Source organism: Melospiza melodia, chromosome 3, assembly GCF_035770615.1.
Source record: "Melospiza melodia melodia isolate bMelMel2 chromosome 3, bMelMel2.pri, whole genome shotgun sequence".
NCBI lineage: Eukaryota > Metazoa > Chordata > Aves > Passeriformes > Passerellidae > Melospiza > Melospiza melodia.
In genome coordinates, this window is record NC_086196.1 from 12618313 (window position 1) to 12644692 (window position 26380).

The 26380-nt window shown below is 46.1% G+C and overlaps 1 protein-coding gene across 2 annotated transcripts in view; it reads left to right on the forward strand.

Annotated features, from left to right (window-relative positions):
• The first annotated feature begins 3073 nt into the window (after nt 1–3073).
• The window catches only part of GRHL1 (grainyhead like transcription factor 1), a 40818-nt gene continuing 17511 nt past the window's right edge, over nt 3074–26380 (forward strand). The window contains exons 1-8 of one of the 2 annotated variants that reach the window (XM_063150825.1): nt 3074–3152; nt 6557–6743; nt 9658–9728; nt 11217–11607; nt 12356–12432; nt 13244–13400; nt 13854–13965; nt 14919–15013. In XM_063150825.1, the coding sequence (XP_063006895.1) occupies nt 3133–3152; nt 6557–6743; nt 9658–9728; nt 11217–11607; nt 12356–12432; nt 13244–13400; nt 13854–13965; nt 14919–15013 (1110 nt within the window). In that variant the 5' untranslated portion in view covers nt 3074–3132. Of the gene's footprint in view, nt 3153–3578; nt 3662–6556; nt 6744–9657; nt 9729–11216; nt 11608–12355; nt 12433–13243; nt 13401–13853; nt 13966–14918; nt 15014–26380 lie in introns of those variants that run through there. The other variant, XM_063150824.1, reaches the window with a different exon arrangement.

Sequence of the window (26380 nt, forward strand, 5' to 3'; positions counted from 1 at the left end):
AAGGAATGTTTGCAAGATTGCATATAGGGATATGACTGAAGTGGAAAGCAAACTGTTTCTTTGTTTGATATTTCACACATTGCGCTTTCATTTATTCTATACCTTTTTTCCATCTCTTTCTTACAAGGCATTTCCAGCTTCCTTTTCCACTGTCACTCATCTATTTCTTTCCCTTGCGCCTTCTTTCACCTCAGTTTTCCGTTTCCACTGAGTTTGTGGAAACTCTCTTTGGGGTTTGTTTTGTTTTGTTTTGTTTTGTTTTGTTTTGTTTTGTTTTGTTTTGTTTTTAATCTCGCTAATGTCTTCAGGCTTATTCTGCAGGGGTCAGTGATCAGCTTTGGGCTCACTTTTCCAGGTCTATCCTTAGCAACTACAGGCCTGCTGGCAGAGAAGGAAAGCTTGCCTGGTGTGCTGTGTAATGGAAAGTATAGGATCTTCCCTGCTCTTTACATCCAGCTCTGCAGCCCAGCTGTTGTATCTTAGGGTTTCAGATTAAGCAAAAAGTATCTTGTTTTGACTCCCTGCCGTGTTTTGTGAAATCAAAAGTACTGCCACAAACCTGATGCAACTTGTTTGTTTATTACACAGGTGTGAATGACCAGAGCATGTAGATGATAATTATCAGGTATGAGATTTTAAACCCATATTTGTTAGGTAAGTCATAACAGTAGCTAATTCTTGTCCAGAACAAAACCCAGTTTCTCTACACAGCAGTGTGAAAAGACAGGCTGGGAAGAGGGGCAAGCGTGATGGGACAGTGCTCAACCTGATGGGTGCCAGTAACGTATGAGTGTGGTGGGGTTCCTTCCTTGTTTTGAGTGGGATTCATTTAAAAGGAAACAAATGTGTGAAGAGAGGAAGGAGAATGCTGAAGGAAGGACTGAGGCAGAGAGAGAGGTTAAGGGAAGGGCATGAGAGGTGGAGGAGAGCAGTGAATTTGAGGTGAAAGGACTGAGAGAAGGAAGAAGTTGGAGGGAAGGGCAGTCAAACAGGGCAAGGGAAGTCCTGCCAGAGCACTGCCCCACCAGGCTGGCATGGCTTTATGCCCCAGCCAAAGCTCTGCTAAATCCCTTTGTGCTTCTTGCCTGATTTTACTTGGTGGTGATGCAACCCAGTTAGTGACATCACATAAATACACCTACAAGTGGTGTTGCAGAGTCTAGATTGTGACCGGCAGATTAGTCAGCGGTGTCACAATCCGGTGTTTATATCATTGTCTCCTGAATGTGGAAGTGATTGCTATGGTGATAACCAAGTTTTCATCAGTGGATCAGGCTGTTAAGAAAAGGCAGCCCTTTTGCAGAGACAAACAGCTTTGAGTTATTTGGAATAAAATCATGGTAAACTCTAGTTAAATATAAATATTGAGTGTGGCACATCACTAAGATTTTAGCAGTTGGGGTGCAATATAAACATGTGACTGAACTCCAGCACATCCTGCATCTGGGTCACCTATGGCTACAGGGCAGTATTAGATTTTATTGTTAATGAAAAGTGTGCCCCTGTGCCAAAAAGCAGCTGTTGTGTCTGCACGTCCCAGAATTCTATGAACAGAAGCAGGGAGCACAAGGAGTGAATGGCACCCGAGAAAGTCAGCAGTCCTTCCCAGTACTTGTGATTTTGAGCTGGTTTTGTAATTTCTATCGGAAACAAAGCAAGTTATACTTGTTTGGAAAAATGTAACTTTCCAACCTCTTAATCAGATGACAGTATTTTTTTCGAATGTGAGATCAGATAAGAAATTTCTTCTATGTAATCTTGAATTACATTTTAAAGATGAGTTTAAAATATAGAATAGTTTTTATTGCGTGTCATAAAGAGAAATTTACATCAGTTCATTTCACTTTGTAGCGCGAGATCCTACTTCAGTATTGGTATTTATCTTTTGCTATCCTAATGGCAGTGTTTGCAGATCCAAACAAAGCATTTTGTTTTTAGAACACTAACTGTAATCCAGTCAGAGGATATTAAGCAACTTCCAGGATTAGACCCTTAGTTAAAGTTTGTCTTCAGTTTCATATTTCCTTCGGTTGAATTGAATTGTTCTTCTATAATTTTGCATTGGAGTATATCCTGTACAAATAGAGAAGAGATTTTGACCTAGAAGGAGACCTCTTATTAGTGAGCATACTTTTAAATTACAGTAGCTATCTGAAGCATCTTGACATATGATAGATAGCACTGTTGCTATATGGGTTTGATTCAACTTGTTACTTAGACAAGCAACCTCCCACCCCTATTTCTCAAGGAGAAACTCAAGATCTGATTTAACTTCATGCATGCCAGTTTGAATAAATCTGCTGTTTGTGATGCTGCTGTTGGTGTTACACTGGAGCATTTTGATGCAGTTTCAGCACTGTCCACATTGTAAGTGTCCCTTGCTCCCCATACCCGGGTTCATCTGAGAGGCAATGAGTAACACATGGATCTGCTGCCCTTTAGCAGCTGGTGCCGTGCTTGTGCAAATTCACAGCATCAATTAGGTTGGAAAAGATATCTGAGATCATCGAGTCCAACCTATGGCCAAACACCATCCTGTCAGCTGGACCAGAGCACTCAGTGCCACATCCTGTCTTTCCTTAAAAACCGCCAGGCCAAGGTTGCCACCACCTCCCGGGGCACCCCATTCCAATGTCTAATCGCTCCTTCGCAAAGAAATTCCTCCTAATGTCCAACGTCAACCTGCCGCGGCACACCTGAAGACTATAGTAAAGACAATTCACGATTGTGGCGAGTTTAGATTTTTCTAAAAGTGGGTGCAGTATATGAAAAAGCAATAAAGTTACATGGGAGGGGAGAGAGGGAGAAGGGAATCCCATTTTAGCACGGGAAGGACCCCAGGCTGCTCCCGGCCTGTCCCCTCGCTCGCTCGCAGCTCTGTCCCGCCACCCCGGCCCGCGGAGCCCTCACACCGCCGGCCCCGCCCCCGAGTGCGCCCGACCAATTGGGGCTCGGCGGCCCCGCCCCTCGGGCCGCGGCAGCCAATGGGAGGCGCGGCGCGCGTCCACCTGCGGCTGCGGGAGCACCTGAGCGGGCGAGAGGAGCCGACAAAACCCGTCGGAGCGGCGGGTGCGCGGCGCTGCTCCTCCCGACCCGCCCGGCCAGTCCTGCCGCCCGCTGCCTCCGCCAGACATGACACAGGACTACGACAAGTGAGTGAGCCGGGCGGGGGAAGAAGTACCGGGTCCGGTCCGACCGGTGCTGCCGCTCCGCCGGGGGGCTGCGGCGAGAGGGGCTCGCCGCCCGGGGGCCGGGCCGGGGCAGCCGCTCTCGCGGGCCCGCCCCCCTCGCTCCTCTCTCTCGGGGGAGCACCCGGAGGCTGCGGCGGGGCAGCGGCGCGAACGGCGGGGGGAGCGGGGGCTGAGCCCCGGGGGGGAGCCGGCGGCGCAGCGGGGCGACCCCGGCGGCCACCCCACCCCGCGGGGCGAGCGCCGGGGCTGGGCCGGCTTTGAAACCCGACACCCGCAGCGAGGCGTGGGGCCGCCCCCCGCCCCGCCGGGCCGCGCCTTAAATGCGGGCGGCGGCGGCGGCGGCCGCGCCGTCGGGAGGAGCTGCCGGGCCGAGGGAGCCGGGCTGAGCCCCCGCGCCGCTGCCCGGCGGCCGCAGCCGCCCTCATGGATTTCTACGAGGCGCATCCCTCCGGCAAGGTGGACTTCGGCAGGTAAGGGCGGCTCCCGGCCAGCTCGGCTGCGGCGACCCCGGAGTAGCCGAAGTTGGGTCCTGAAAGAGTTAAACTGAGCTCGAGGTGTGTGTGTTCTGTAACTCCGTGGTGTTGAGTACGAGACGTCGCCTTCAAGCGGATCCCAGGCTGTGTTTACGGACTCGGATCTGTTGCTGCACTTGTCGCCGTGTCCATCTGCTGACAGTGGCCGTGGACACCTGAGTGCCAGAAAATGGGGTAGCTCTGAAGGGATTTGCTTTCAAGAACCGAATTAAAATTTTCTATACTTTGAATGATTGGTGACTCAAATGCGCTCGTTTCCTAGGGAACGTGTAGGATTTTAAACCCAACTTTTTGTTTCAACCTGCTGCTTTCTAGGAAGAGGACTCCAATGCAGCAGCTCGCTTAACTCATGTCCCTGACTAGGATTTTTCATAGGTGTTTTTATTTCCAGTGACGCTTAGTAGACGAGGTCGTAGCGGTTTGGGTACGTGCACGGCTCTGGGCTCGCAGGGTGACAGGGACAGCACCTGCAGCAGTGAAGGAGGGAGGAATCGTTTCTGCGGTCTGAGCACAGAACATCCCAGGCTGGGGAATATCACAGGCAAAGAGTCTCTGCGTTTTGTAGTGTTTCTCTGCTCCCACTGTGGTCAAGTGGAAAGTATAATTGGGAAATTATTAGAACTGCTCTATGAAGCTTAATTTTCTGCCTCTGCTGGACTTCTACCACTGTGTGAGCAGATCGGCATGCCTGTTATCTTCTAAAATGTAGGGAAAAAAGACGTGTTTGCCTTCTCTTATCAATATGTTCTCATTTTCGTGAAGGAAGCTGTGGTTCCCCTGAAGTAGGGAGTTCCTGCCAAACACTGCTTTTCTTGATAATTCTGTAGATAACTTTTTCTGTGCTTTTTTAGGTGGGTGGGTTACCTTTAGGGCAATGTGCATTGAATTTCGGTGTTTCAATGATAAAAAATCACACAGAAATACTTAGCTCTTGCATTCGCTAGGTTTCTGGCTAGTTGAGCCTTTTGTTCTCAGTATTTTTGGTTTTCTGATGATTTTCCCTTCCCATGTGAGTATTGTGTTGCTGGAGAGAATCAGGATAGTGTTTTTGTGAGTTCAGCAAGGCTGACTTAGCCCTTCAGCTTGGTGGGATGGATCAAGGGAACTGCACCCAGGTTACTTCAGTTGCCTTTTCCTCTGTGAGTCTTCCCATTTGCTATGGATATTTGAGGGTTCCTTTATATTAAGAACAATAGCTTGTACCACGTCCCTAAAGAAAATTCTGCTTTCTCTTCTGTGGGTCGTCTGTCTCACTTTGATAGAAAGTAGCTGTCCTCTGCGTTAGGGTGTCTGTGTCAGTGTGTGCACAAATACGTATGAGGACCTAGAGAATGGGCTTGGTGCAAGAACTTGTCTCTTTTGTCATTTTTGTTTGCTCTTCTTTCAACTCCATAATACTGATTTATAGCCACAAAGTGCTGTTACAAGTCCTGGAAACTCCCACTTGCTTTCAGTGCCTTCAGCTCAGCCAAGCTGTGCGATGGTGACTTGTGTAACTGATAAAGCGTCGAATGCATAATTTGCTTTGCAATCTTTTTGGTAGAAGGTGGTGATAAATGTAGGATACTGCTAAGCTGATTATAGCGATTAGAGTATTTCACAACTTTCTATTTCACAACTTTTTGTATTTGTAGTATATTTCAGTCTCTGAATGTATCTGAAATAGATGAAAAGAAGGATTCCCTACTAGGAAAAGGATGTGAAGGTGGTGGGTTTTTGTTGTTTTTGGGGTTTTTTTTGTTTTTTTGTTTTTTTTGGTTTTTTTGTGGGGGTAGTTGTTTTTAAATAACTACTTTTCTATTTTAATTGTAGCCAGTTCACCAAAAATGTCAAGTTTGGGATTATTAAGGAAAGTAAAAAAGCCTCTCCTGCTCCCCCAGCCCATCTGCAGTAAACTAATGTTAAACTTGCACTGGAAAGAAAACTGAACTGGTTTAAAAGTCAGATTTAAAAATTAACTTGAGCTGACTTAAGAGATGAAGCATATGTTTTACAATAGAACAGAAAAATATTATCTAGGCTGGCAGGACAACATTTTCTACACATCTTGCTCTTGTCTGTGGAGAGAATCTCCAAGTAATTTTGGAGTTGGTTCCCAGCAATCTCCAAATGTTCAGAGTAAATATAATCTTATATATATATACTACAGCACAAAGGGAATAACTCATCTTTTTCCTTTTTCTTCACTCATCTGAGTGTGTTTCAAACTAGTGTGCTGGGTTATTTTAACTGTAACTAGGCAGTAAGTTGTTTTTTTTCCCCCCTTGTCAGGAAAAAACACTGCCTAATTGATTTGAATCCCCCTTTACCTATTTCCCCATGTCATCTGTAACTTATCAGTAGCTTCTAGGTGGTGTTTTTAGATCTATTCTGAGAGTGAAGACACTTGAAAGCACTGGAGAAAAGAGATGTTTCGTTAATGCACGTCTTCTAGTTCCACATGGGAACTAGATCAGGTTGTGCCTTGGCAGTTTTACATGGGATTTGCTGGAGCTTTGTAGGTGGTTGGCCAGAAAGTGTGTTGCTCTTTCTGGGTTGGATTCAGAGCATGAGCAGGTCAGTTGTGCTCTTACATGGCTTTGTCTTTTTGTAGAGGCTGGTGTAATCCATCTGAGTTTGGTCAAATTAATCCTGATTTACTCTGAGCATGAGTGAGATCAGAATCAAGTTTCTGGGCTTTTTGTGTTGACTAATCCTTGCAGTACACTGAATCAGAATATGAACCACTTGAAACTGGGGCAGCTAATTTTGAAGAACTTTTGGAATGTTTTTCATGTGTTCTAACAGGTGGCTTTTTTTTTTTTTTTATTTCTTCTTTTTTTATGATTCAAGTAAAAGACCCGTGTTGGTTCTTCAGAATGACTCTCTCTACTCTCAGAGACGTCCTTACACCAATGAAGATGAGGCCTGGAAAACTTTTCTTGAAAATCCCCTCACAGCAGCTACCAAAGCTATGATGAGCATCAATGGGGATGAAGACAGTGCAGCTGCCCTCGGACTGCTCTATGATTACTACAAGGTAGATTGGCCTGGGCTTGTTCTGCTAGCCAGCAGAGCTCGTGTTCCCCCTGTGGAAAAGGTGTCATTTGCTAGAGGATTTTACAGAAGCTGTGAACAGAACTCAAGGACTTTAAACAGTGTGGATTTTAAATTGAAAAAACCCTATGTCTCTCTTTCTGAAAATTTGTTTTATTTTTAGGTCTTTAAAAAGATCTTGAGGTAAAAGTAGCACTTCGCTGCTTTTCAACTTGAGTAGCACTTTTTCTGTTGACCCCAGGTTCTGCAAGAGGCAATGTCATAAAGAGTGACACTTTTGTACCATATCCCTGCCTGAATATATATATACATGGAGTAAGAAACTCCTTTTGCTCATGATCCCTGTTCTGGTGGACCTTTGGCTTTTGCTGGGGCTTTGTTGTGTTACTGTAAGCTCAGCTGATACTAAGATGCAGTTACAGGATTTTGGTGCTGTGTGGGGCTGAAGTGTCCACCTGAAAGAGTTGCTCTCTGCATCCCTCTAACCCTCAGTGAGCCTCAGCTGCTGTAATCTGTTAATCCTTTGATAGCAGTGATTGTCTTGCCCAGTGTTCGTGGTCTTCTTGGAGACCTGTGCCTTCCTAGGTGCTCACAGCTGAGCTGAGCAGTCAGAGAACATTCTGGTCTGCATGGGGTGCATTTTGCTGAGCTCTGTTTCCCAAATACCAAAAGTATAAGCTAGGATAGTTATCTCTAGCCAGGGCAGCGGGGACCAGCAGGCATTTCCAGGCAGGGAGGGGTCCTGCTTGTGTTGGGACGCCTGTGTTATGGTGGCCTGGCTCATTGGGTGGAGATGCCTGTTGTTCCTTTGCTGAGCATGCAGGAAGGCCAGGAGGCTGACTTGGCTCTCCTGCCTGGCACTGTGGCTTGTGTCTTTTAACAGTGGTGAGTGCAGTTGCCAGCCTCAGTTGTGTTCTTCAAGCACTGGGAGAGATTGCCTGGTGCAGACAAAACACTTGCCTGCCCTTTTAAGAGTTGAATATGTCTTACATACCAAAATATTCTTGTAATGCTTAATATGGAGATTAACACTCCACACACGCATGACAAAATGCCACAGACTCACTGATGTGGATGTTATTCAGCTAGTTTTGTGAGAAAACTGCCTTTCTGCTTTGTGCTTGTGCTTACTGTGCTTTTGGGGAAAAAACCCAAACAACAACATGCTTTCACCAGAACAATTTTAATCCACAAGATCAATTTTGATTTCTAAACCTGTAGATTACAAAAAGAATGTTGATGTTGATCCGTCGTGCTCAGCAAAGCAGAAGGGATTTGCTGTACATTAATGCCTATTTCAGGGTTTCCTCTTATATTTGGGTATGAGTGGATGTACAGAAAAAATTGGTGGAAGAACAGGTAGGCTGCACACTTGGATAAAGCAGAATGGCTGGAGGTTGAAAGATTTATTGAGGGCTGCTATGGAGTAATGTTATAGAGAGATGATGTCGAGGCATTTCTAACACTCTGCATATTAAAGGCAGCTGATGAGATCACCTTCCTATAAAAAAAAAAAAAAACAGAACAGTAAAACCAAAAAACTTTTGTTTCCTTCCATTTAACTACTGAGCTTGCTCAACTGTGGTTAATAAGGCTTTATAGAAAACAAATTTTGGATAAAAATTCTTTTGGGAGTGTTGGCCAAACGCAGATTGGAAAACTCTTATTTTTTGGTGACTAGTTAGTGCTGATCTCCCAGCAGTCTCCATCTAGAGGTTCTCCACATTTTGCTGGTTACTGTGGGAAATCAAACAGTTCTGGTGTTTCTGGGGATTCCAGGTGTAAGAATGAGGATGTAGTTTCCAGGCAGAGCTGTGTAGAGAAGAACGCTGTTGGTGCCGGTGTGCCCTCAGCCTTTGCCTCCATGCTGAAGTGGTTCCCCACCCTGCACCCAGGCTGGCAAATGGAGGCAGGATCTGAGCAGGCTTTGGTGAAGGAGCGTGGTGGGAGTTCACTCCTGCATACATACACCAGAAGATGTTTGCTTTGCTCGTTCAGGAGGCGTGATGAGGGTGACAAAAGTCCTAGGCCTTACGTGTGGGTTGGCAGGAGAGCTTGTGTGGACTTGCAGTGTGGCTGAGGGGACCTGAGCACCACAGGCTTGTGCCAGCAGCTGCAAGAGCTGTTTGGGTTGCTGGAGTGCTGGTTATGTGCTCCATGCAAGGAGCTGAGCCAGCACAGCTCCAAGAGTTCACCTTCTCCTGTGAGCCTTGGCCTTGCAGTGCAGCCAGGAAAATGGCATGTGTGTGGGCAAGGTGACTTGTTTGACTGATGTTGTGTTTTCAGGGCAAATCTTGTCTGTGGCATAAAATACAAGAAGCAATACTGAGCTGTCTTAAATCCAGAATGCTGGTTACATTTTGTTTATAAAAGTTTTAATATAGTTTTGGCCAGTGTGTTTTGTGTGGCCATACACAAACATGTGCTGTAGTGTCTCGATATGTTCATTGGACATGGTGCTCCCCAAATTGCCTGATCACAGAGGAGAAAGGGGAGCCTCAACTGGTCTTAGAGGGAATGGCCTGGAGAGCACTTGGGGAAGTGGATGTGGAACAGCATCCTTTCACAAGCTTTGAGCTTATCCAGCAAGCTGAACTCTGAGGGAACCTGCACTGCCAGAAAACCTTGGGAAATCTCCTCTTGGTCCTGCTCACCCCAGGACTGTGCTCCAGCCGTAGATGGATCATTTTCTGCACTGGTGTTCTCACCACCTGCTGCTGGCAAGAGCTCAGGGCTGACACCTGGGAACTGAGTTGCCTGTGTAGGGTTCTGTGGGGCATCTCCTGGGGTTGGCCTGGCCTCCAAAGTAAGGCTTCCTTAATTTGACCAAATTTTAAGGAGCTAATTTTTTTGTATGGGAGGAAGGATTGAATTATAGTATGTCTTAAATTTCTCAGGTTCCAAGGGAGAGGAGATCTTCAACAGCCAAGCCTGAGGTAGAACATCCTGAACAAGACCATAACAAAAGGTATTATTTTTTATTATTGCTTCTCTATTTCCTCCATTGCCTCCTCAACCAGCAAAGCTGCTGAAGGACAGTAACTTGCTGCAGTGTGGAGAGAAATTGTTAACTTTTACTCTGTGCCTCTGTGTTGCCTTAGGAACAGGATGGGGATTGAACCATGGTGTGGAGAGCTGAGGCTCAAACTGCTGCTCAGTGCCATCCATCTGCTTTTGGTGTGCTGATGTCATATAGTCAGCCTAGCAAAAGCTGCTCTCTAGCTCTAGGTGCAGGCATCCCCCCAGGCTGCAGTCACTGGTGACGCTTTCCATTTTTCATGGAGTTACTTCTCTTGCTCTCTGCTGATTTTTGTGCTCAGGTGCCAGCAGCATTGCTGTGTCATGCATGGGCCAGTTGGGAAGCTCTTCCAAGTGCTTGTGATTTGGTTTTGTATTGTCTGGGGACTTTCTTTGTATTCTCTGGCACTTCTGTCTGGCTTCTCCTACCTGCCTTCTCTCTCTCATGCCTCCCAAGCAGATTTTACTGATTAGGTGAATATAACAAATGGGAGGTTCACTCCAGCCAGTTTCCACTCCTACCATCCTCTTCCTTTGGAAACACTAGAATGCTTTAAGGACCTGGGGTGAGGTTTTGTGGTCTGACTGAGCAGATTGAGTGACTTGTCATTGAAAAGAGCAGGCTGGTTCCCAGCCATGTGTTCCCACTGCTCCTCTTGAACCAGATTGAGTCTCACACTGATCCATCACCAAACAGGGAAGGAAAAGCTGGCTAGTTTTCTGCCAGCCAGGCAAGCTGAACTGGCTCACCAAGGAGGCAGGGGAAATGTCTGAATTGATGTGAAGGAGGGGGCAGGACCAATTGATGGGGAGGGAGAAAGAGAGGGCAGGCTGACTTAGTGGTTACTAGCCATGAGGTCAGCTCAGCCACAGATCTCAGTGCTGTCCTGGCAGAAATGAGTGTGGTGGGGTGGAGCGTGGCAAGTTATGCAAACCACTCCAAGGAGTCTTGGTGCAAACCACTCCCAGGAGTCCTGGTGCAGATTTTCTTGGGGGGTTGTGCATGAAACAAGGGGTGTAATTTCCCTATTAGTGCTTCCCAGGTGGTGCACAGTCCTGGGGCAGGGGAGCAGCAGCCTTGCTGTCAGTCCTTCTGCCTCTGCCAAAGAGCAGCTTCGTGGAGCCTGTGTGTGCCACTGTGTGGTGGGAAGTGCTTAGTTTTGGTCTGCTGTTTTCCAGGCAGTGAGGATCTGGGCTGTGAACCCTCACCCTTTGCTCCAGGGTAATTACTCTCCAAGGTGGGATGATTAACAGTGGGAGAGGACTTATGGGTTTTTTTAAATGAGTTTCTCAGCTTTTCAGGTTAGGATTGAGCTGCAGGAGCAGGAGAGTTTGAGTCAGCTGTCCTTGTCCAAAAGGTTGAAAAGCTTTTCTAGCTCTTGTTTATTGAGAAAATAATCTGTATAATTTATGCCTGATTTCTTTTTGCCCTTTTAAGGAACAGCATCCCAAACGTGACAGAACAATCGCTCATTTCTGCTGGAGAAAACAGGGTCCAGGTTCTGAAAAATGTGCCTTTCAATATTGTACTTCCACACACCCCCCAGATGGGCATGGACAAGCGAGGCCACCTCACGACCCCTGACACGACGGTGACGGTTTCCATTGCCACCATGCCCACGCACTCCATCAAGACGGAGACGCAGGCGCACGGCTTTGCCGTGGGCCTCCCGCCCGGCGTGTACCACCCCGAGCCGCCCGAGCGCGTGGTGGTCTTCGACAGGAACCTCAACCCCGAGCAGTTCAGTTCCAGCACACAGCCCCAGAACTCGCAGAGGCGAACGCCAGACTCCACCTTCTCGGAGACCTTCAAGGAGGGTGTGCAAGAGGTACCGGGAGAGGCAGCTGCTGTGTGTGTGTCTGTCTTGATCTGGATGGAGAGATTCACTTCCATCTTAAACTGTTCTTGTTACATGACAGAAAGCTGTCCAGTGGCTTATCCACTTCCCAGAAAAGTGCATAATTAAAACTTAGTAAATAGAACCTTCGCAACATGCAATCATTATCAAAAGTGAATGACTAATCTGACTAGTGACAGAGGCTTTGGCTTGCAGAGTGTGGAAATAGTTATCTGGATCCATAGAGCCAGGGTTTTGCAAGAGTTCAGCACTCTGTGGTGCCTTTGCAGGTACCAAAGTGAAGTGACTGTATATAAGCTTCCTTACTGCCAGTTTCTAGGTGTGGTGTGTGTCCATAGAAAACAGTTGGATTATGTAGGGCCCTTGAGTGAGAAAATCTGTGGGTTTTGTTTTATGATAGCAACTGAAAATAGCAGTGTAACCATGTTTTGATTTTTAAGCCAAACCTCAAGGAGCTGTGTAGCTATACACTTCGAGATTCGGGAAAGCATTAAAATTTTGCCTTAAGCTGACTTGGAAGGCTTACGAGATGTTGTGCTTAGCTGACACCCAGAAGTTTTGGATTAAAACACTATTCAAGTGTCCTGTTTGTTGAAACCAAAAATCGTTTGTTATCTGTTGAACAATGTGCCTGACAGAAGTTCCGTGGTAAGGAGTGTCTATTTAATACTGACTTTTCTTTTTGCTGCAGTGTTAATTGTTGTTTTGTCTACTCCAGGTTTTCTTTCCTACTGAACTGAATCTCCGAATGGCCAACATGAATTCAGAAGATTATGTTTTTGACAGCATTTCTGGGTAATGATTTAAGGCTCCCATTTGCCCATATCCTCCTATTCTCTTAGTTGTCCATGAGCAAGCAGTACAACTCATGCCAGTTTGCACCAAGTCACAGTTGGATTTTGAGGGGGCTTGTGCATCTCAAACCCACAATTGTCTGCTTTTTTGAATTTCACAGTTGAAAATTGTAGCTGTAAAGATAAAATTGTATCTCTGAAGAAAACAAATACTTTAAAGAAAACTACCTGGAGGACTGTAAATACCACCCATCTTCAGTTAGTGTCCTTGCACCAAATCTGTGTCCCATGGGAAGAGGCAGTACTGTCTGGGAGTGATCGGGGAGTTTGCTTCCATCTGTGCCCCCCTCCCTGGTGTGCTTGTCTTGCTCTCAGTCTGCTGGAAATTTACATCAAAAACAGGAGAAATAAAACTCACCTGAACTCCAGAGGAGGGGAGCAACTTGTTTGATAGTTGCAGTTGAGAGGGTGATGGCCACTGAGTAGCTTATTGACTTGTGAATTTAATTAAATTGCTAATAGATACTTTTCTGTTGGTTGAGGGCAGCTTGCTGCTCTCAGCCTGAATAGAGACCTTCCAGTCTTGCCTGCTGATGTGTCTTAGGATTTAGCTTGCCAAGAACTTCTCTTAAAATGTTCATTCATGAAGGAAATGGTTGGAAAAGGGGCTCATCCTGTTTTCCAACTTCTTTGCCTGTTGGTGGCTTAATGAGTCAGCTAACGACTTTGGAATTTCTCCAAATTAAATGTGGGACGTTTAATCAGCTTTCCAGGAAAATGCCTTAGCAATCACTACACTCTTCACTCTATAGGAATAACTTTGAATACACTCTGGAAGCCTCCAAGTCCCTCCGACAGAAGCCTGGGGACAGCACAATGACTTACCTGAATAAAGGTCAATTTTACCCAATCACGCTGAAAGAAGTCAGCAGCACTGAAGGAATCCACCACCCCATCAGTAAAGTTCGAGTGAGTGGCAGCACTTGTGGTTTCTTGGGAGGGAGGGTGTGCACCATGGTAACCTTAAAGTGCAGCAATCTCGACCAGAGCATCAGCACAAAGGCCAGCTTAGCTGTGCTCTTACGTCAGTGCTCGTTCCTTTGCTGTCCACCTACTGCCAGGCCAGCCCAGCTTGGCTCAGACTGTTAAGAAGTGGTGTCAGCACTTGTGTAAAGGTGATGCAACACCTGGAATGAGATCCTTGAATTCTGGTTAGGAGAGCAGTTCTGCTCATCTCTGTTTATGACCCAGAAAGTGCTGTTGTCTGCCTTCCTGTTTGGCAATGGTGTTCCAGGTATACTGTACTGCCTCAAGTGGAAAAGCCTAAAGCTCCAAACCAAATGTATTCTCTGGCCTTTTCTTTATTTCTCTTTCATGTTTTTGTTTGTTTTTTTTTTTTAATCTTTCCCTCTCTCCTTTCAGAGTGTCATTATGGTTGTGTTTGCTGAAGACAAAACAAGGGAAGATCAGCTCAGGCACTGGAAATACTGGCACTCAAGACAGCACACAGCCAAACAAAGATGCATTGACATAGGTAAGGAACAGTCTCATTGCTGATGTCAGACTTAAGACTTAATTCCTTGGCAAGATTCCGTTTTCTGCCAAAGCTTTGTTATTTTAAGGAACTTCTGGATCCCTCTCTGCCCTCCATAGCTTTGCTGAAAGCCCAGAGATGGTTTGTGATTGGAACTAATGCTGTAGTTTTTAGAACTCATTAAAGAGGCTGATTTTTTTTTTTTTTTTTAGGATTTTGATTGGTGGGTTTTGTCTTGGGAAATCCAACAATCCCCTCCATACAACAGGTTTTCTTAGAATATCCTGGTACTTGTAGCTAAGTCACAGCTTGTAGTCCCAGTGGCTGTCCTAAATATTGTGTTTCTTCAAAGGACAAGATCCTTGTAGGAATACCTCGAGCCTAATGATCCTCCTTCCCACAGCTTTGCTCACAACTCGTCTTTGGTACATTTAAAAAAAGAAAACACTGCAAATTTCCACTTGCCTCCAGACAAGGCTGGGGCTGGCTGGGTTCCAGCCTTCTCTGGCTGAAGGCTGGGCTGTACTCCTGGTCCCTTCCTTCTGTGAATCAAAGCAGGGATTAATCACTTGGCACTTAAAGCAGACACGCATGCAAATCTTTGTTTGTTATTGAAGGAGTTTTATTGAGAGCTTATGTCCTTGCCATACAGGGTAGAGTTTCCCGCACATAGCACAGAACACCTCATATTTGGGATCTGCCTTTGTCACTGCAGTTTCTAGTTTAGAATTTTTGCAAGTCCCATTTTGCTCCTTCCTCCTGTTTGTTGAGGGTTTTTTTGTGTGTGAGAACCATTTCCAGCCTCTTTAAAAATCCATTCCTAAGGTACAGTTCAGCTTTTTTTTGCCCCCCAAGGGGCTGCTGAAGAGGTACAGTTTCTGGCTGCTTCATGTGATTAAGAACTCAGGTAATATCTCTTCTTCCTCTCCCTCATGAACCCTTCTGTGTGACAGCTGACTATAAGGAGAGCTTCAACACCATCAGCAACATTGAGGAGATTGCCTACAATGCAATATCCTTCACCTGGGACATCAACGAGGAAGCAAAGGTATGTGACCACGATTGTATTTCCTGTCCTTTGAGCAGATTCAGGGGCTGGGGGAAGGGAAGGGTGTGTGGCCTACCTGGTGATTAGCGTGTAACAAGTTTGTTTACGCTCCTACATTAGGCAAAACCTTCTGGCTATTTCTTAAGAGGGTTTGCATGTGCAACTGGGAGAGCTTTGCAACTGCTTTAGGGTTCTTGGCAGAAGTGGCTGCCTGAGAGACAAGTACTGACAGAAGGAAGCACAGAGGAGCGTTTGGGAGCAGAGGAGGTGTGAGGGAGGTGTAGGGGGCAGCTGCAGGGGAGCTGGGGCTCCAGCCATGGCCTTGCTTTCCACCAGAGAGGGAGCAGCTGCGGCATGCATTGCTTAAACCGCGGATCCCAACACCCAGTGACCTATTTCTAACTAGAACAGCCTCCTGGTGAACTCTGGTTTGATCTTTCCTCAGGGCTGTGGGTGCTTTTGTAGGTGTGTAGGTACAGGAAGCTTCCCTGGCTAGTAGCTTACTGCAGCTGTTTGAGCCACTCTGGCTGCTGGAAAAGCTTTGTGTATCTTGTAGGTTCAAGGAAAAGTCAAAGCGTGGAGCCAACCCAGTTCTAGAGGCATTTCTCACTGGTTAGCTGCTGGAGTCAAAGTGAAGGAATTTTCTTTTGAGAATTTCATTACTGCCTGGGTTTTCTTTAAAAATTGGGAATGGTTTCCATTCCTTTTTGGAGACTGGCTGTTTCCTTGGCAGTGCTAGTAAGTGGTACCAGCAAGCAGTCCCAGTAGTCACCAGCATCATGGGGACAAACACTGATGGCTGCAGAGTGCCATGTCTAGGGAGAGCCTGGCTTGGGGAGGCTCTCCTCCTTCTCTGGAGCTGTGTGTGCTCCTGCTCTGCAGGAGGAGCAAGGGCTGCTGTCACTGCACAGAGCTTGCTGTCACCACAAACTGTGCACTGTCCTGCACAAGGGCTGTGGAGAAAATACTGTGTGGAGACTGCTGCTAGGTTTCAGCTCTGTGGGAGAAGTTTGGGATGCGTAGGAGACAGCAGTGAGGAGCTGTGTGTGTGCTGCTGCTGAAAGTGCTTTGCAATGTGTGGGACGTTACTTTTGAGTCTGGTGTTGGGTGCCAGGATCACCTTTTCAGCAGATTTGGCTTCAGTCGGGTTGAGAGGGCTGGCAGGGAGGGCCTTATCTGCTGGAGGATGCTAAAAGGCTGACATGATTTCTAAAACATGAAGAACTTCACTTTGTGAACAAACAGAAGAGCTGTCAAAAGGAGTCAGTAAGTATTATCCTGCTGCCATAGCCAGTCAAACATTTAACAAACACAGGGAGTCGGTGTCTAGGAGGTATGCAAAGGCTTAGGATTTGCACACAGGGGTGGATCATGCAGGCAGAACAATGCAAGTCCTCAAGGAGCTGGAAGCACTTTCTGCAGCTGCCTCTCTGCTGGCTGAGCCACTCTGCAGCAGTAGGGACGGGCCATTAACTCAGGAGCAGGGCTCACAGCTGGTGCTGAGAACCTTGTGGCTGCCCCAAGGAAAGCCATCCCTTCCTACCAGGTGGCTATTGCCAAGTTACTCTACAGACCCATGAATGATTAGTTTCAGTCTATAATGAAATTGCCAATAGCATCTTGAAAGGGTCTAAGGACCTTCATGGTGATATTTCACCTCATGGCTGAACTTCATGGGATGAAATGGTGTGGGGAGCTGTGAGACAGACTTTTTTAGCTACAGAGGCAAATTTGCCTCCAGATTCACAGTCTTAGTGTGTGAGATCCATATACTGAGACTCCTGGTTTATATGAACTTTCAGAGGGCGCTGTTGATACCAAATATGCAAGCCTTGACTCTTGGGATCAGAATCATATTAAGACAAAAACACCCTCAATTTCAGTATTTAAAGAATTGGCATTTTTAGCAAAGGCTCCATGTTCTTAAATGTCTGTTTAACTTCATTTTTTCCCTGAATGGATGTGTTTTCTCTGTGACTGAATTTCTCACAAGATGATCTGCAGTTCTTTCTCTACTTCTGATCTTATCAGGAGATGTCTGAGCCAATTTCAACAATTTTTATTGCATGGTTCATTTACCTTGTATGCTCTTGCTCTCTCTTTTCCTTTCCCTCCCTTCCCTCCAACCCCTGACAGCAGTCTTAAAGTATATGAAGAAAGCAAGGAACAGATAGAGCTGAGTTTATATTTAATAACAGCAGAAGTGCTGCATAGACAGTATGTTTAACCAGCCAGCAAGCCTTGATCATTAGAAATTTGCTTCCTGAGCCCTGGAGGACCAGTGCCAGGTGATTCTTCTGGGCTTGCTGCTTCTCCCGTTTCCCTCTTGCTTTTGCTTCCAGTTTGCTGTGGAAATGATTTGATCCTGTGCAGCCATGTCAAATGGGAGGTGATGAGGCTCTGTGTCTGGGCTCTCTGATGTAGTTACTCATTTGGACGCGCAGGGTGTGTGTCAGATTGAAGCAGAAATAGCATATTATCACAAGGAGATGCCCTTAGCAGCTCTGGGACCATGTATTTACCTTCTTGTGGGGATGTACAGGAATATTGCACCTCTGCCAGTGTGTCTGTTCAGGAGGGTGTCACCTGCCTGAGAGTGCTTTTGCCAGTGCCCTTGGGGCACTAAGGGGGTTTAGTAAACTGCACCTTTCTGGTGAAGAAATGCTCTTTTCATACAATACAAGTCATGTGCTCCTCCTGTAGAAAGGAATTTCCCAGCTGTGTTGTGCTGGGAGAGCAGAGAGCAAGGCCAGGGCTCTGGTTGCTGGACACATTGGACAGCCTGGCTCTGCACAGCTGGAATTGTCCCACAGCTGCCTGCATTGCTGTTAGTGAGCCCTTGGGTGTAGAAACCAGGGATATTTCATGCATGACAGACACTGCCCACTCTGGGACCTGACCGTGTCCATGGATTTCAGAGCAAATGTGCTTCTCTCTGGCAGCTCCTCTCTGCCCTCTTCTGTTGTTTTGGGACATCACAGGAGCTGCTGGAGGCAGCCACTTCTCAACAGAGGCTGCTTTAAGTATTCTCTGACCTTTGCAAGAGTGTGTTCAAGCTGGAAAAGAACCCAGCATCCAAAGCCTCCTTGCTCTGAGACAGTGAGCGGAACGAGGGCTGGGGAGGAAGGCCAGACTTTGAAAGAGGCAACCTGCCCTGAAGTGGTACTGTTGAGATTTGAAGGAGAAGTGAGAGTGGGATTAGAAGGATTGTCAGGAGACACTGCAGAGGGGGTAAGCAGTGATTCAGGTGGGCTTTCAGATGTCTGTGTTAGAGGTGAGGTCTGATCCCATCACCTGCCAGAGCAGGGCAAGGGAATAGTTGAATGGGGAGGCAGTCATGCTTTGTAAGCAGAAAAGGGAAGAGGGTGGACTAGAAAATCAGTTGATGACTGGTGGGTTGTTGCATGGGGTATTTAAGAAAGCCAGTGTAGCTCCTCAATCAGGAGCCATCCTGCTGGAGTGGAAGCATGATCTGATGAGTCTGAGATGTGCAGCTGAGTTACCCTGAGGCTTGTGGAGACTTCAAACAGTTTCCCACCCCATGATGGATGTCTGCCGTGGGCAGACAGTCAAGGTGGGGTTCTTCTGCAGAGAAGCTTTTAGATGTCTGAACACAAGCTCGTCATCTGTTGCGTCTATGACTTCATTAGGGTGTCTAGAGCTGGGGTGCAGCTTTCTCTAGAGGTGTCTGCCCCTTCTTGTTCACTGAGCAGGCTTGGCTGTCTTTGAAATGTGGGGATGTTAGAAGTTGGGAATAGGAGTCCTTGCAGCCCTTTTTGGGTCTGTGTCGCCCATGTCAGTCAGAATAAATGGTTTTAGTTTCAGGTCATGAGTTTTTGAGGCTGGGATCCATCTCTTCCCAGGTCTGTACAACATGCCAGGCTCTCCTTTTCTTGATTGGAACCCAATAAAGGTCTTTTAATGAAGATTGCCACTATGTTGCAGCTAAATGCACATTTCATACTGCTCTTCCTAACGCTGGCTGTTGTCCTGTTATCTCTGCTATGTTACCCGTTAGGCTGCAAAGCAAATTCTGTCCCTTAACTCTGGCCTGGGGACATGGCCTGCTCTCAGGTCAGTGGCACTTGAACAATCTGGACAGATTGGTTTCCCCAGGGTTAACTGGCTTTGCTGGATCCTGCTTTGCTCAAATCCTGTCTGAGCTCTTGCCCTGTGGAGCAGGAGGGTTGGGGCCTCTTGTCTGAACAGGGTGAATTGTTGTCTGCACAGTGACTGCAAGAGCCTCCTGCCTGTTTCTGGAGCTCTGACAGGGCAGGGATCCTGCCCTTGTGCTGGGGCACCCCTTCTGAAAGGCAGCATTGCTTCCAGCAGCTCCCAGAGAAGGCCCCCGTGGAGGTCTTTGGTCTGGCTTGCTATAGGCTGGGTAATGGGACTGCAGCCAAAAATGATGTCACTGCACATTAAGGGTTCTATTGTCCTCCTACTCCTTCCCTCCCAAAAAAAAAAAAAGTCATTGTAAGCCAGATGCTGTGTGAAAAACCTCATTCTACTAAAAGGGAATACATGGAGAGAGTGTAACAGGCATTTTGAGCTCAGGAATATCATGACAGAGCTTTTTGCTGCTTTTCACCAAAGGGAAGATGCTGTACTGTGTCTTAATTGATGCCCTGAATGGCAGAGCAATTAAACAGTACTTTTTTATTACTTTTTTTTTTGGTCCAAGAAGAGTGGAATGGTCCTAATATTATGGTAATTTGCATCTAATTTGGGATAGCCTTTTGAAATAGAAATTTAGGCAATAAGGGTGGTCTTCTTGGCAGATCCTCCCATGTGTTGGCAAGATTATTTTGTTTAGAGGAGTTCAGTTTTTGGAGAGGGTGGATCTCTTGCTACAACTTGAAGCGAGACTGGGTGGTACACTACTGATTTATTTTAGGAGCTTATTCTAGCCTAATCCTCCCTTGGTGTACGCTGTAGAAAGAATTTAAACTTTTTTGATTGATGAATATTGCATCCATTTATATGGATGCCATTGTAATGAAGCAGCAGTCATATGCCTCATTAAAGAAGGTGTTGCCACCTTCAGCAGCATTGAGGAGGTACAGGTTTGACTAGTTGGAAATGAAACTATGAAATGTGATGAGTCAAACATACTTAAAGGAAAGAGATTGGTGTGAAGCCAAGGCTGCAGACCACAAATACTTTGAGGCAGGTACACAGAGCCTTTGGAGCAGTGACATAGGAAAGTCATAGCAAGTATTGCTTACCTGCCTCTTAACACTGACCTCTCCCTGCTCTGTCCTGGGTTTTCTGGAAAACAAGCATATGCCATCCTTGATTTTAAGCATTGCCAACTAGAAGTTTTCAACCCAGTATTTTATCTCACCTTCATGTCCCAAGCCTCTGCCATTGTCTGGCCTTCCAAGTAGGAGCTCACAGGGTGTTTCCCAAAACTGAAAGGAAAATCTCTTGACATTAGCTTTTCTATAGAGAAAACTAGGAGGTGATTTTTTGCTTTTCTTTTCCCTTTTCTCTATTACTTTTTTGTCTGATGGCAACTCTTTATTTTCAGTAATTTTTGTGCATTTATAGACTGAATTCTCTGGTTTGTGTTTTGTTGTTGTGTTTCAGCTTTTGTCATTGTTTTTGGAGACTTGTGTTGTTGTTGTTGATGTGGGGGATTTTTGGTGTTTTTTTTGTTGTTGTTGTTTATTTGTTGCTTGAGGGTTTTTTTTCAACACATTGTCACTGTTTTTTCCAAACTGCTGTTTTTACTTTCTTTCCAACCAACCTTACAAAACCTGGCCCGCAGCTTTATCTTATCAAAGTGTGGGGTGGGAGGAAGCATCAGTAGGACTGGGAACCATTATCCCCATGTTTCCCAGGTGTTGTGAGCAGAGACATTCCTATATTTCCTTGCCTCAGAACAGGTTGGAATAACAATCAGCATTGCTCTTTGTGAGCAGAATATGTATTTTCCTTTCATTACCATTCCTTTCTGTTTTGTTGGTGGAGTAAACTTGCTAGGAGGATGTTCTTTATCTGGAGGCGGATTGTATTTCCCACTTGTCATTCCTTGACATGGTGTGGGACCCACGATGGCCTCTGTGTAAGTCACCCAGATTGGGAGTGGTAGGTTTGAATGCAAACTCACTCTCGTGGGCTGTGAGCAGGATGGTGCTGGGGCTGCCTGGCGGAGCTGGGGCGGATGCAGCCCTGTCAGCCATGTGCCAGACAAGCCTTTTTTGGAGCATCCGATCCCAAAGGCGGCTCAGGAGGCGGCTCAGGAGCCCACAGGTGCATGAATTGCCCAATTTTTTTTATCTCTTTCCTGGCTCACCTCCTGCTGATGCAAAACCTGTGGTGCGTGTGGGAGGTGAAGAAACGAATGTGAGAGCAGTAAGATTAGCCACCTCTCAGGTGATCTTACCAAAGTGTAGGTTTGGGGTTTTTTTCTTTTAAATACAGAAGAGTCTTCCCAGAGCTGCTTTCTTAGGACATGCCTTCGTGGATGTGTGCAGGCAGACCTGTGCTTGCCCTGCCTGCACTCGAAGCTGCTTGGCTCTCACCCAGAGCCAATCTTGGAAGCCACGTAGCTACATTGGCACAAGGCAGTGCCCAGGTTGACAGCTCTGCCTCTCAGAAGGGCTTGGAACTCTGTTGGTGTACTTCATAAGGCTGTTGGACAGGAGATGTTTTCCATCCAACCAGCTTGCAGCATAGAGGAAACATATGGGGACCAATCTTTAGAAAATACTCTGGGGTTTTTTTTCCTCTTTGCTGTTTATATTTGTCCAAGCCTTTAGAGAAACCATATGATTTCAGCTATCAGCATTGCAATTACAAACTTTGAGATTCTGGTTAATTTTTCTTTATGGAAGAGGGATACACTGCCTTTGTGTCACGAAAATGATTTCTAGATCCACTGGAATCCCTTTGCCTACTGTATTTTGGGCATAACATTGAAACTATTTAGCCAAGGCTGAGAAAAGCAGCTGCATTCCCTGGAAAGAAGCTAATTGCAGTTTAACCTGTTGTGTTGTAGGCTCCAAACTCTGTATTCTGTACAAACACAGTCATCCAAGATCAAAAACATACAGACAATTTTAAGTTGAATATAACACAGACTGAATATAACATAGCCTGAAATGTCTCCTATGAAGACAGGCTGAAGAGTTGGGGTTGTACAGCCTGAAGAAGACATGCCTCTGGAGAGACCTTAGAACACCCTCCAGGACCAAAAAGGGGGCTAAAAGAATGCTGGAGGGGGACTTTTTACAGGGGCTTACAGTGATATAGAACAAGGGTGAATGGCTTCAAACTGACAGAGTCACATTAGGTATTAGGAGGAAATTCCTCACTGTGAGGGGTGCTAAGCCACTGTAACAGGCTGCCCAGAGAAGCTGTGGATGCCTCGTTCCTGCAAGTGTTTAAGACCAGGTTGGATGGGATTTTGAGCCTTCTGGTCTGGTGAAATGTGTCCCTGCCCATAACATGGGGGCTGGACTTGATGATCTTTAAGGCCCCTTCCAACCCAAACTGGTTAAAATGGGAGGCTTTGGTGTACTAGTGTTAGAAAAGAGCTAAGGTTGTTATCTGAATTCTTAATAGAGAAAGAAATATCCAGTGGACTTGGATTGTTGAGTAATGTCTTAATCCTTTGGACACAGAAATGTATAGGTTCATAAATAGGAGGAGATAATACCATTTACCTGCCTTCTCTTGAAACAAAATAAATGTGGAGCAAGGTGATCAACCTGGAAAAGTCCCAGGTCTACCTGTGTAGGTCCTTATCCAGAAGGATGTACAGGACTTTGCAGGGTAGTGCTACCTGTGCCTGTGTTTGCTCTCACTGGTCAGAATTCATGGTGTGCTAACACAAGTTGCTCCCCATTGCCTGTGGCAGCCCCAGCTGCCATGAGTGAGAACCTACACTGCTCCTTTCCAACTGGGCAGATGAGCCTGCACAAGGTGACATTTCATCTATAGCTGCTGCATGTGTAGCCTTTGGACTCACCAGAATTGCTGGTGCTTTCTGTGTGACAGAAAAGTATGGCGTCCAAGATAAACTGAGGAGAAGAGATCTGGGTATGCAAGCCTTCATTTAAAAAAGGCATCTTTCATCTCGCTGACAGAGAGGTTCCTGCAGTGCTTTGATTGCCCTTTAATTATGTCTGTTTTTCCTGGTTTGTTTGAAAGGCAGATCTTGTTAAAAGAAGGTGCTGTGTGGAAAGAACTTGGCTGTCTCTGCTGCCCTTCCTTGAGGGCACACGGCAGAGCTGTCGGATTAATTTTTTTTCTGCGTTATTAAAATGGAAGATTGTTTCTCGTGGATTTGAGTGTAGGCACGGTGTGTTCCTCCCACCTTTGGTGAGGAGGGGCATGAGGGGTCGGATGGTTAAAGCAGACAGAGAAGTCATGAGGTCTGACTTCTTCCCACGCTAACTTCCAGCATGATCCCAGAGGAGGTGCTTTAATCCTTGTGCCTTCAGTCTTTTGTTGTGTGCAGCTGGGCTGCCCCAAAGGCTGCAGGAAACCCAGCATGGCGCTGGGGAAAGGAGGCTCTGGAGTGTTGGGGTGAATGCCAGGTGTGGGAGGTTAGCAACTTGTAGCAGCTCACAGTTTTCATGCTGTTTGATTTTATCTGATATGCCACCATTGTGAAGCCATTTGCCTCAATGAGTATCTCAGCTTTTTTTAAAAGGGGTTAGAAAAAGCGTGGAAAAAATCAACAGAAAAAAAAAAGGAATAAAGCCTGCCTTGGGTTAGAGAGAAAAGCCTGGCTATGTGGTAGCCTAGATATATGTAGTCAAATATAGACTAGAGGCTCAACTGCCAAGCAAGCAAAATAACTCGAGAACAGGTTTCTAATCCCTTTACAAATCTCAGTTTTAAAGAAAATCTGCGTAACTTTTGAGGGCTTGACTCATGCGTGTAAGTGCCCAGGCTTGACAGTGCTCTATTTTTAAGTGCTGTCTTTATGCTGAATCTTGGGAGGTGAGATGAAAATGTTTTTTTTAAAAGTAACAACAAATCTTAATATAGCTGAGAATGCGGAACTGCCCTTAGAAAAATAGGTTGGACACATGAAAAGGAATCTTGCTCAGCAGGCTGAAGACGCAGAGCAACTTCTGTGGTTGCGTTTTTCTTTCTTCTGGCAATTTTGGGGTGGGGATATAGCTGATGCAGTCACTTGGCCTTACATTTCATTTCTAATGTAAGTCAATATTCCTGTACATTAAGAACCTGGCTGAAACTGTCTTAGCCCAAACTGGGAAAAGCTGTTTGCTAAAATTCTGTTTTGTGAAGCTTGAGGCAACCTGAAGTTGCTCAAAATAGGAGGTACAGGGTGGGTAGGGAGAAGTAGATGCTCCTTTTGAGCTGAAGTGGTTTAGTACAAACAGGAGAAGACAGGCTGGCTCTCTGTTGCTTCAGAGACATGATTAGGTTTTAGTTGTCATCTCCTGCCTAGAGTCCTGAAGATTTAAACGGCATGAAAATGAAGTCAGCTGCTTAAAGCCAAAGCTAATCAAATGAGGAGACTCTGAAGTAGGAGGATAATCTTTGACATCTGACAGGCAGTCCTAAATTCCCATGGGATACCTGTGCAGCTCTGCTGTAGTAACATGTGTCTCTTGTGCTGAGACCAACTCTTCTACTTCAGCCTAGTGGGCTTTGTGTGGCTGGTAAGCCATAAAAACTGAAACCATGAACTTGAAATCTCAGAAGAGAAGTGACACCATGTGCTAGTGAACTGCTGATGCTGCACACTGAATCTTCTGGTGTCCAGTGGTGTGAAACTCATTTGAGGGATTTCACAGAAATTCTGAGATGGTGGTGGACCTGCTAATGTGGCTGCTTGGGCATGTTTTTCTGAAAGATTGTAGTAATTTTTTAATACAGAAATGAGTTGAGTGAATATTCAGTATAGGTAAATTTAAAATTAAAATTTAAAATGTAAAAATATGCAAACACCAGAGTTGAGGGTCTTTTAAAAAACAAAACCCCTGCTCAGGGAATGCAATTATTCAGGGTGTGCATACATCTGATTACCAAACTCCTAAGCTGGTGAGAGCAGCTCTTCAAACTCCTTGAAGCTTTCCCCCGGGCTGTACCAGCACTGCAGGCAAAATGTCCTTGTGAAGGCAAAGGTAGCAAGAAGGGAAGTGGGGTGGATAAAAGCAGGCAAAGCCATCCTTTGGGTTAGTCTGGGAAAGACTGCAAACAGCTTCTTTTAAAATAATTTTCCTGACTGAGATTTGTGATGTGTTTAATGCTTTCACAAAAAGTTGTCTTGGAACAGCGTGGGTTTGGGATGCTGGGGCACAGCTGGAGGGTGAGCAGGCACTGAGCACCGGCTCCCCTGGCATCCTGCACGTGTTCCTGGCTTCAGTCCCCCCAGAGGCAGCAGTGTGGGTCAGGGGCTGCTGTGCTGGCCTGGGTTGGGTGGGTGGTGTTTCACTCATTCCATGTCCCTTGGCCCAGCAGGCCTTGGTGGGGACATGGGAACTGGAATCTCTGGGATGGTGTGTGCCCAGAGGGGAACAGGGGGGCTGCTTGCTGAGCAGCTGTGCTGCCCTCTCAGGGCACAGGGGCTGCAGGAAGCAGCGTGTGAAGCCCCAATACTCAGACAGGTTATTGCAAAAGAAGTCCCTCACCTGCACTGTTTTTCCTCCCTGCCCCGGCTTTTTATACGGCTCTATTATACATGGCAGGGAAAAATCAGTGGTTACAAACTATCAGCAGGTCAGGGTTTTACATTTCCATCTCCCATCTTTGTTAAAACTGGTAAAGGATGTTTCAGAGCCATGCAAAGAGGACGCTGATAAGCAGCCCTTAGCAAAGCCGGAGGCTGTAGCTCTCCCAAGGCTGTGTGAGCTGTGCAGCTCCGGGAGGTGGCACCAGCTCGCTGCTCTGATGGCGCTGCTGGAGGCACCACCTCAGTGAGCATCGGGGGCTGGCATGGTGCTCCTGCAAAATCTCTGGGAAGGTGCTTCTGGCTCCCAAGGCTTTGATTATTTTTTAAAGCAGTGAGTTCCCAGCCTTTATTCTTCAGGCAGAGAGGAGAGAAGCTGATGCAGGTCTTGGCGGCTTGTAAATTCCTGGTAATTAATCCTCACACCTTCTGAGGTGTGCCAGTAATAGGCATTGTGTCTGTAGAAAAGCCTGGCACACTGCAAGCCCATTATCTAGATACAAAGTACTCTGGTCTATCTGCTCATATCCACTTAAGGATATTTCTTTATTCTCTTAAGCAGCATTGGACTTGTTCTCTGGTTGTGTGTGATTTGTGTTTTTGAGAGGGTTTCTTTGTTGTTTTTTTCAAGCAGTTATGAAAATGAAATTAGATATGTTCCTACGTGTAATTAATTTTCCCTGTAATTAATTTTTTGTAATAATGGAACT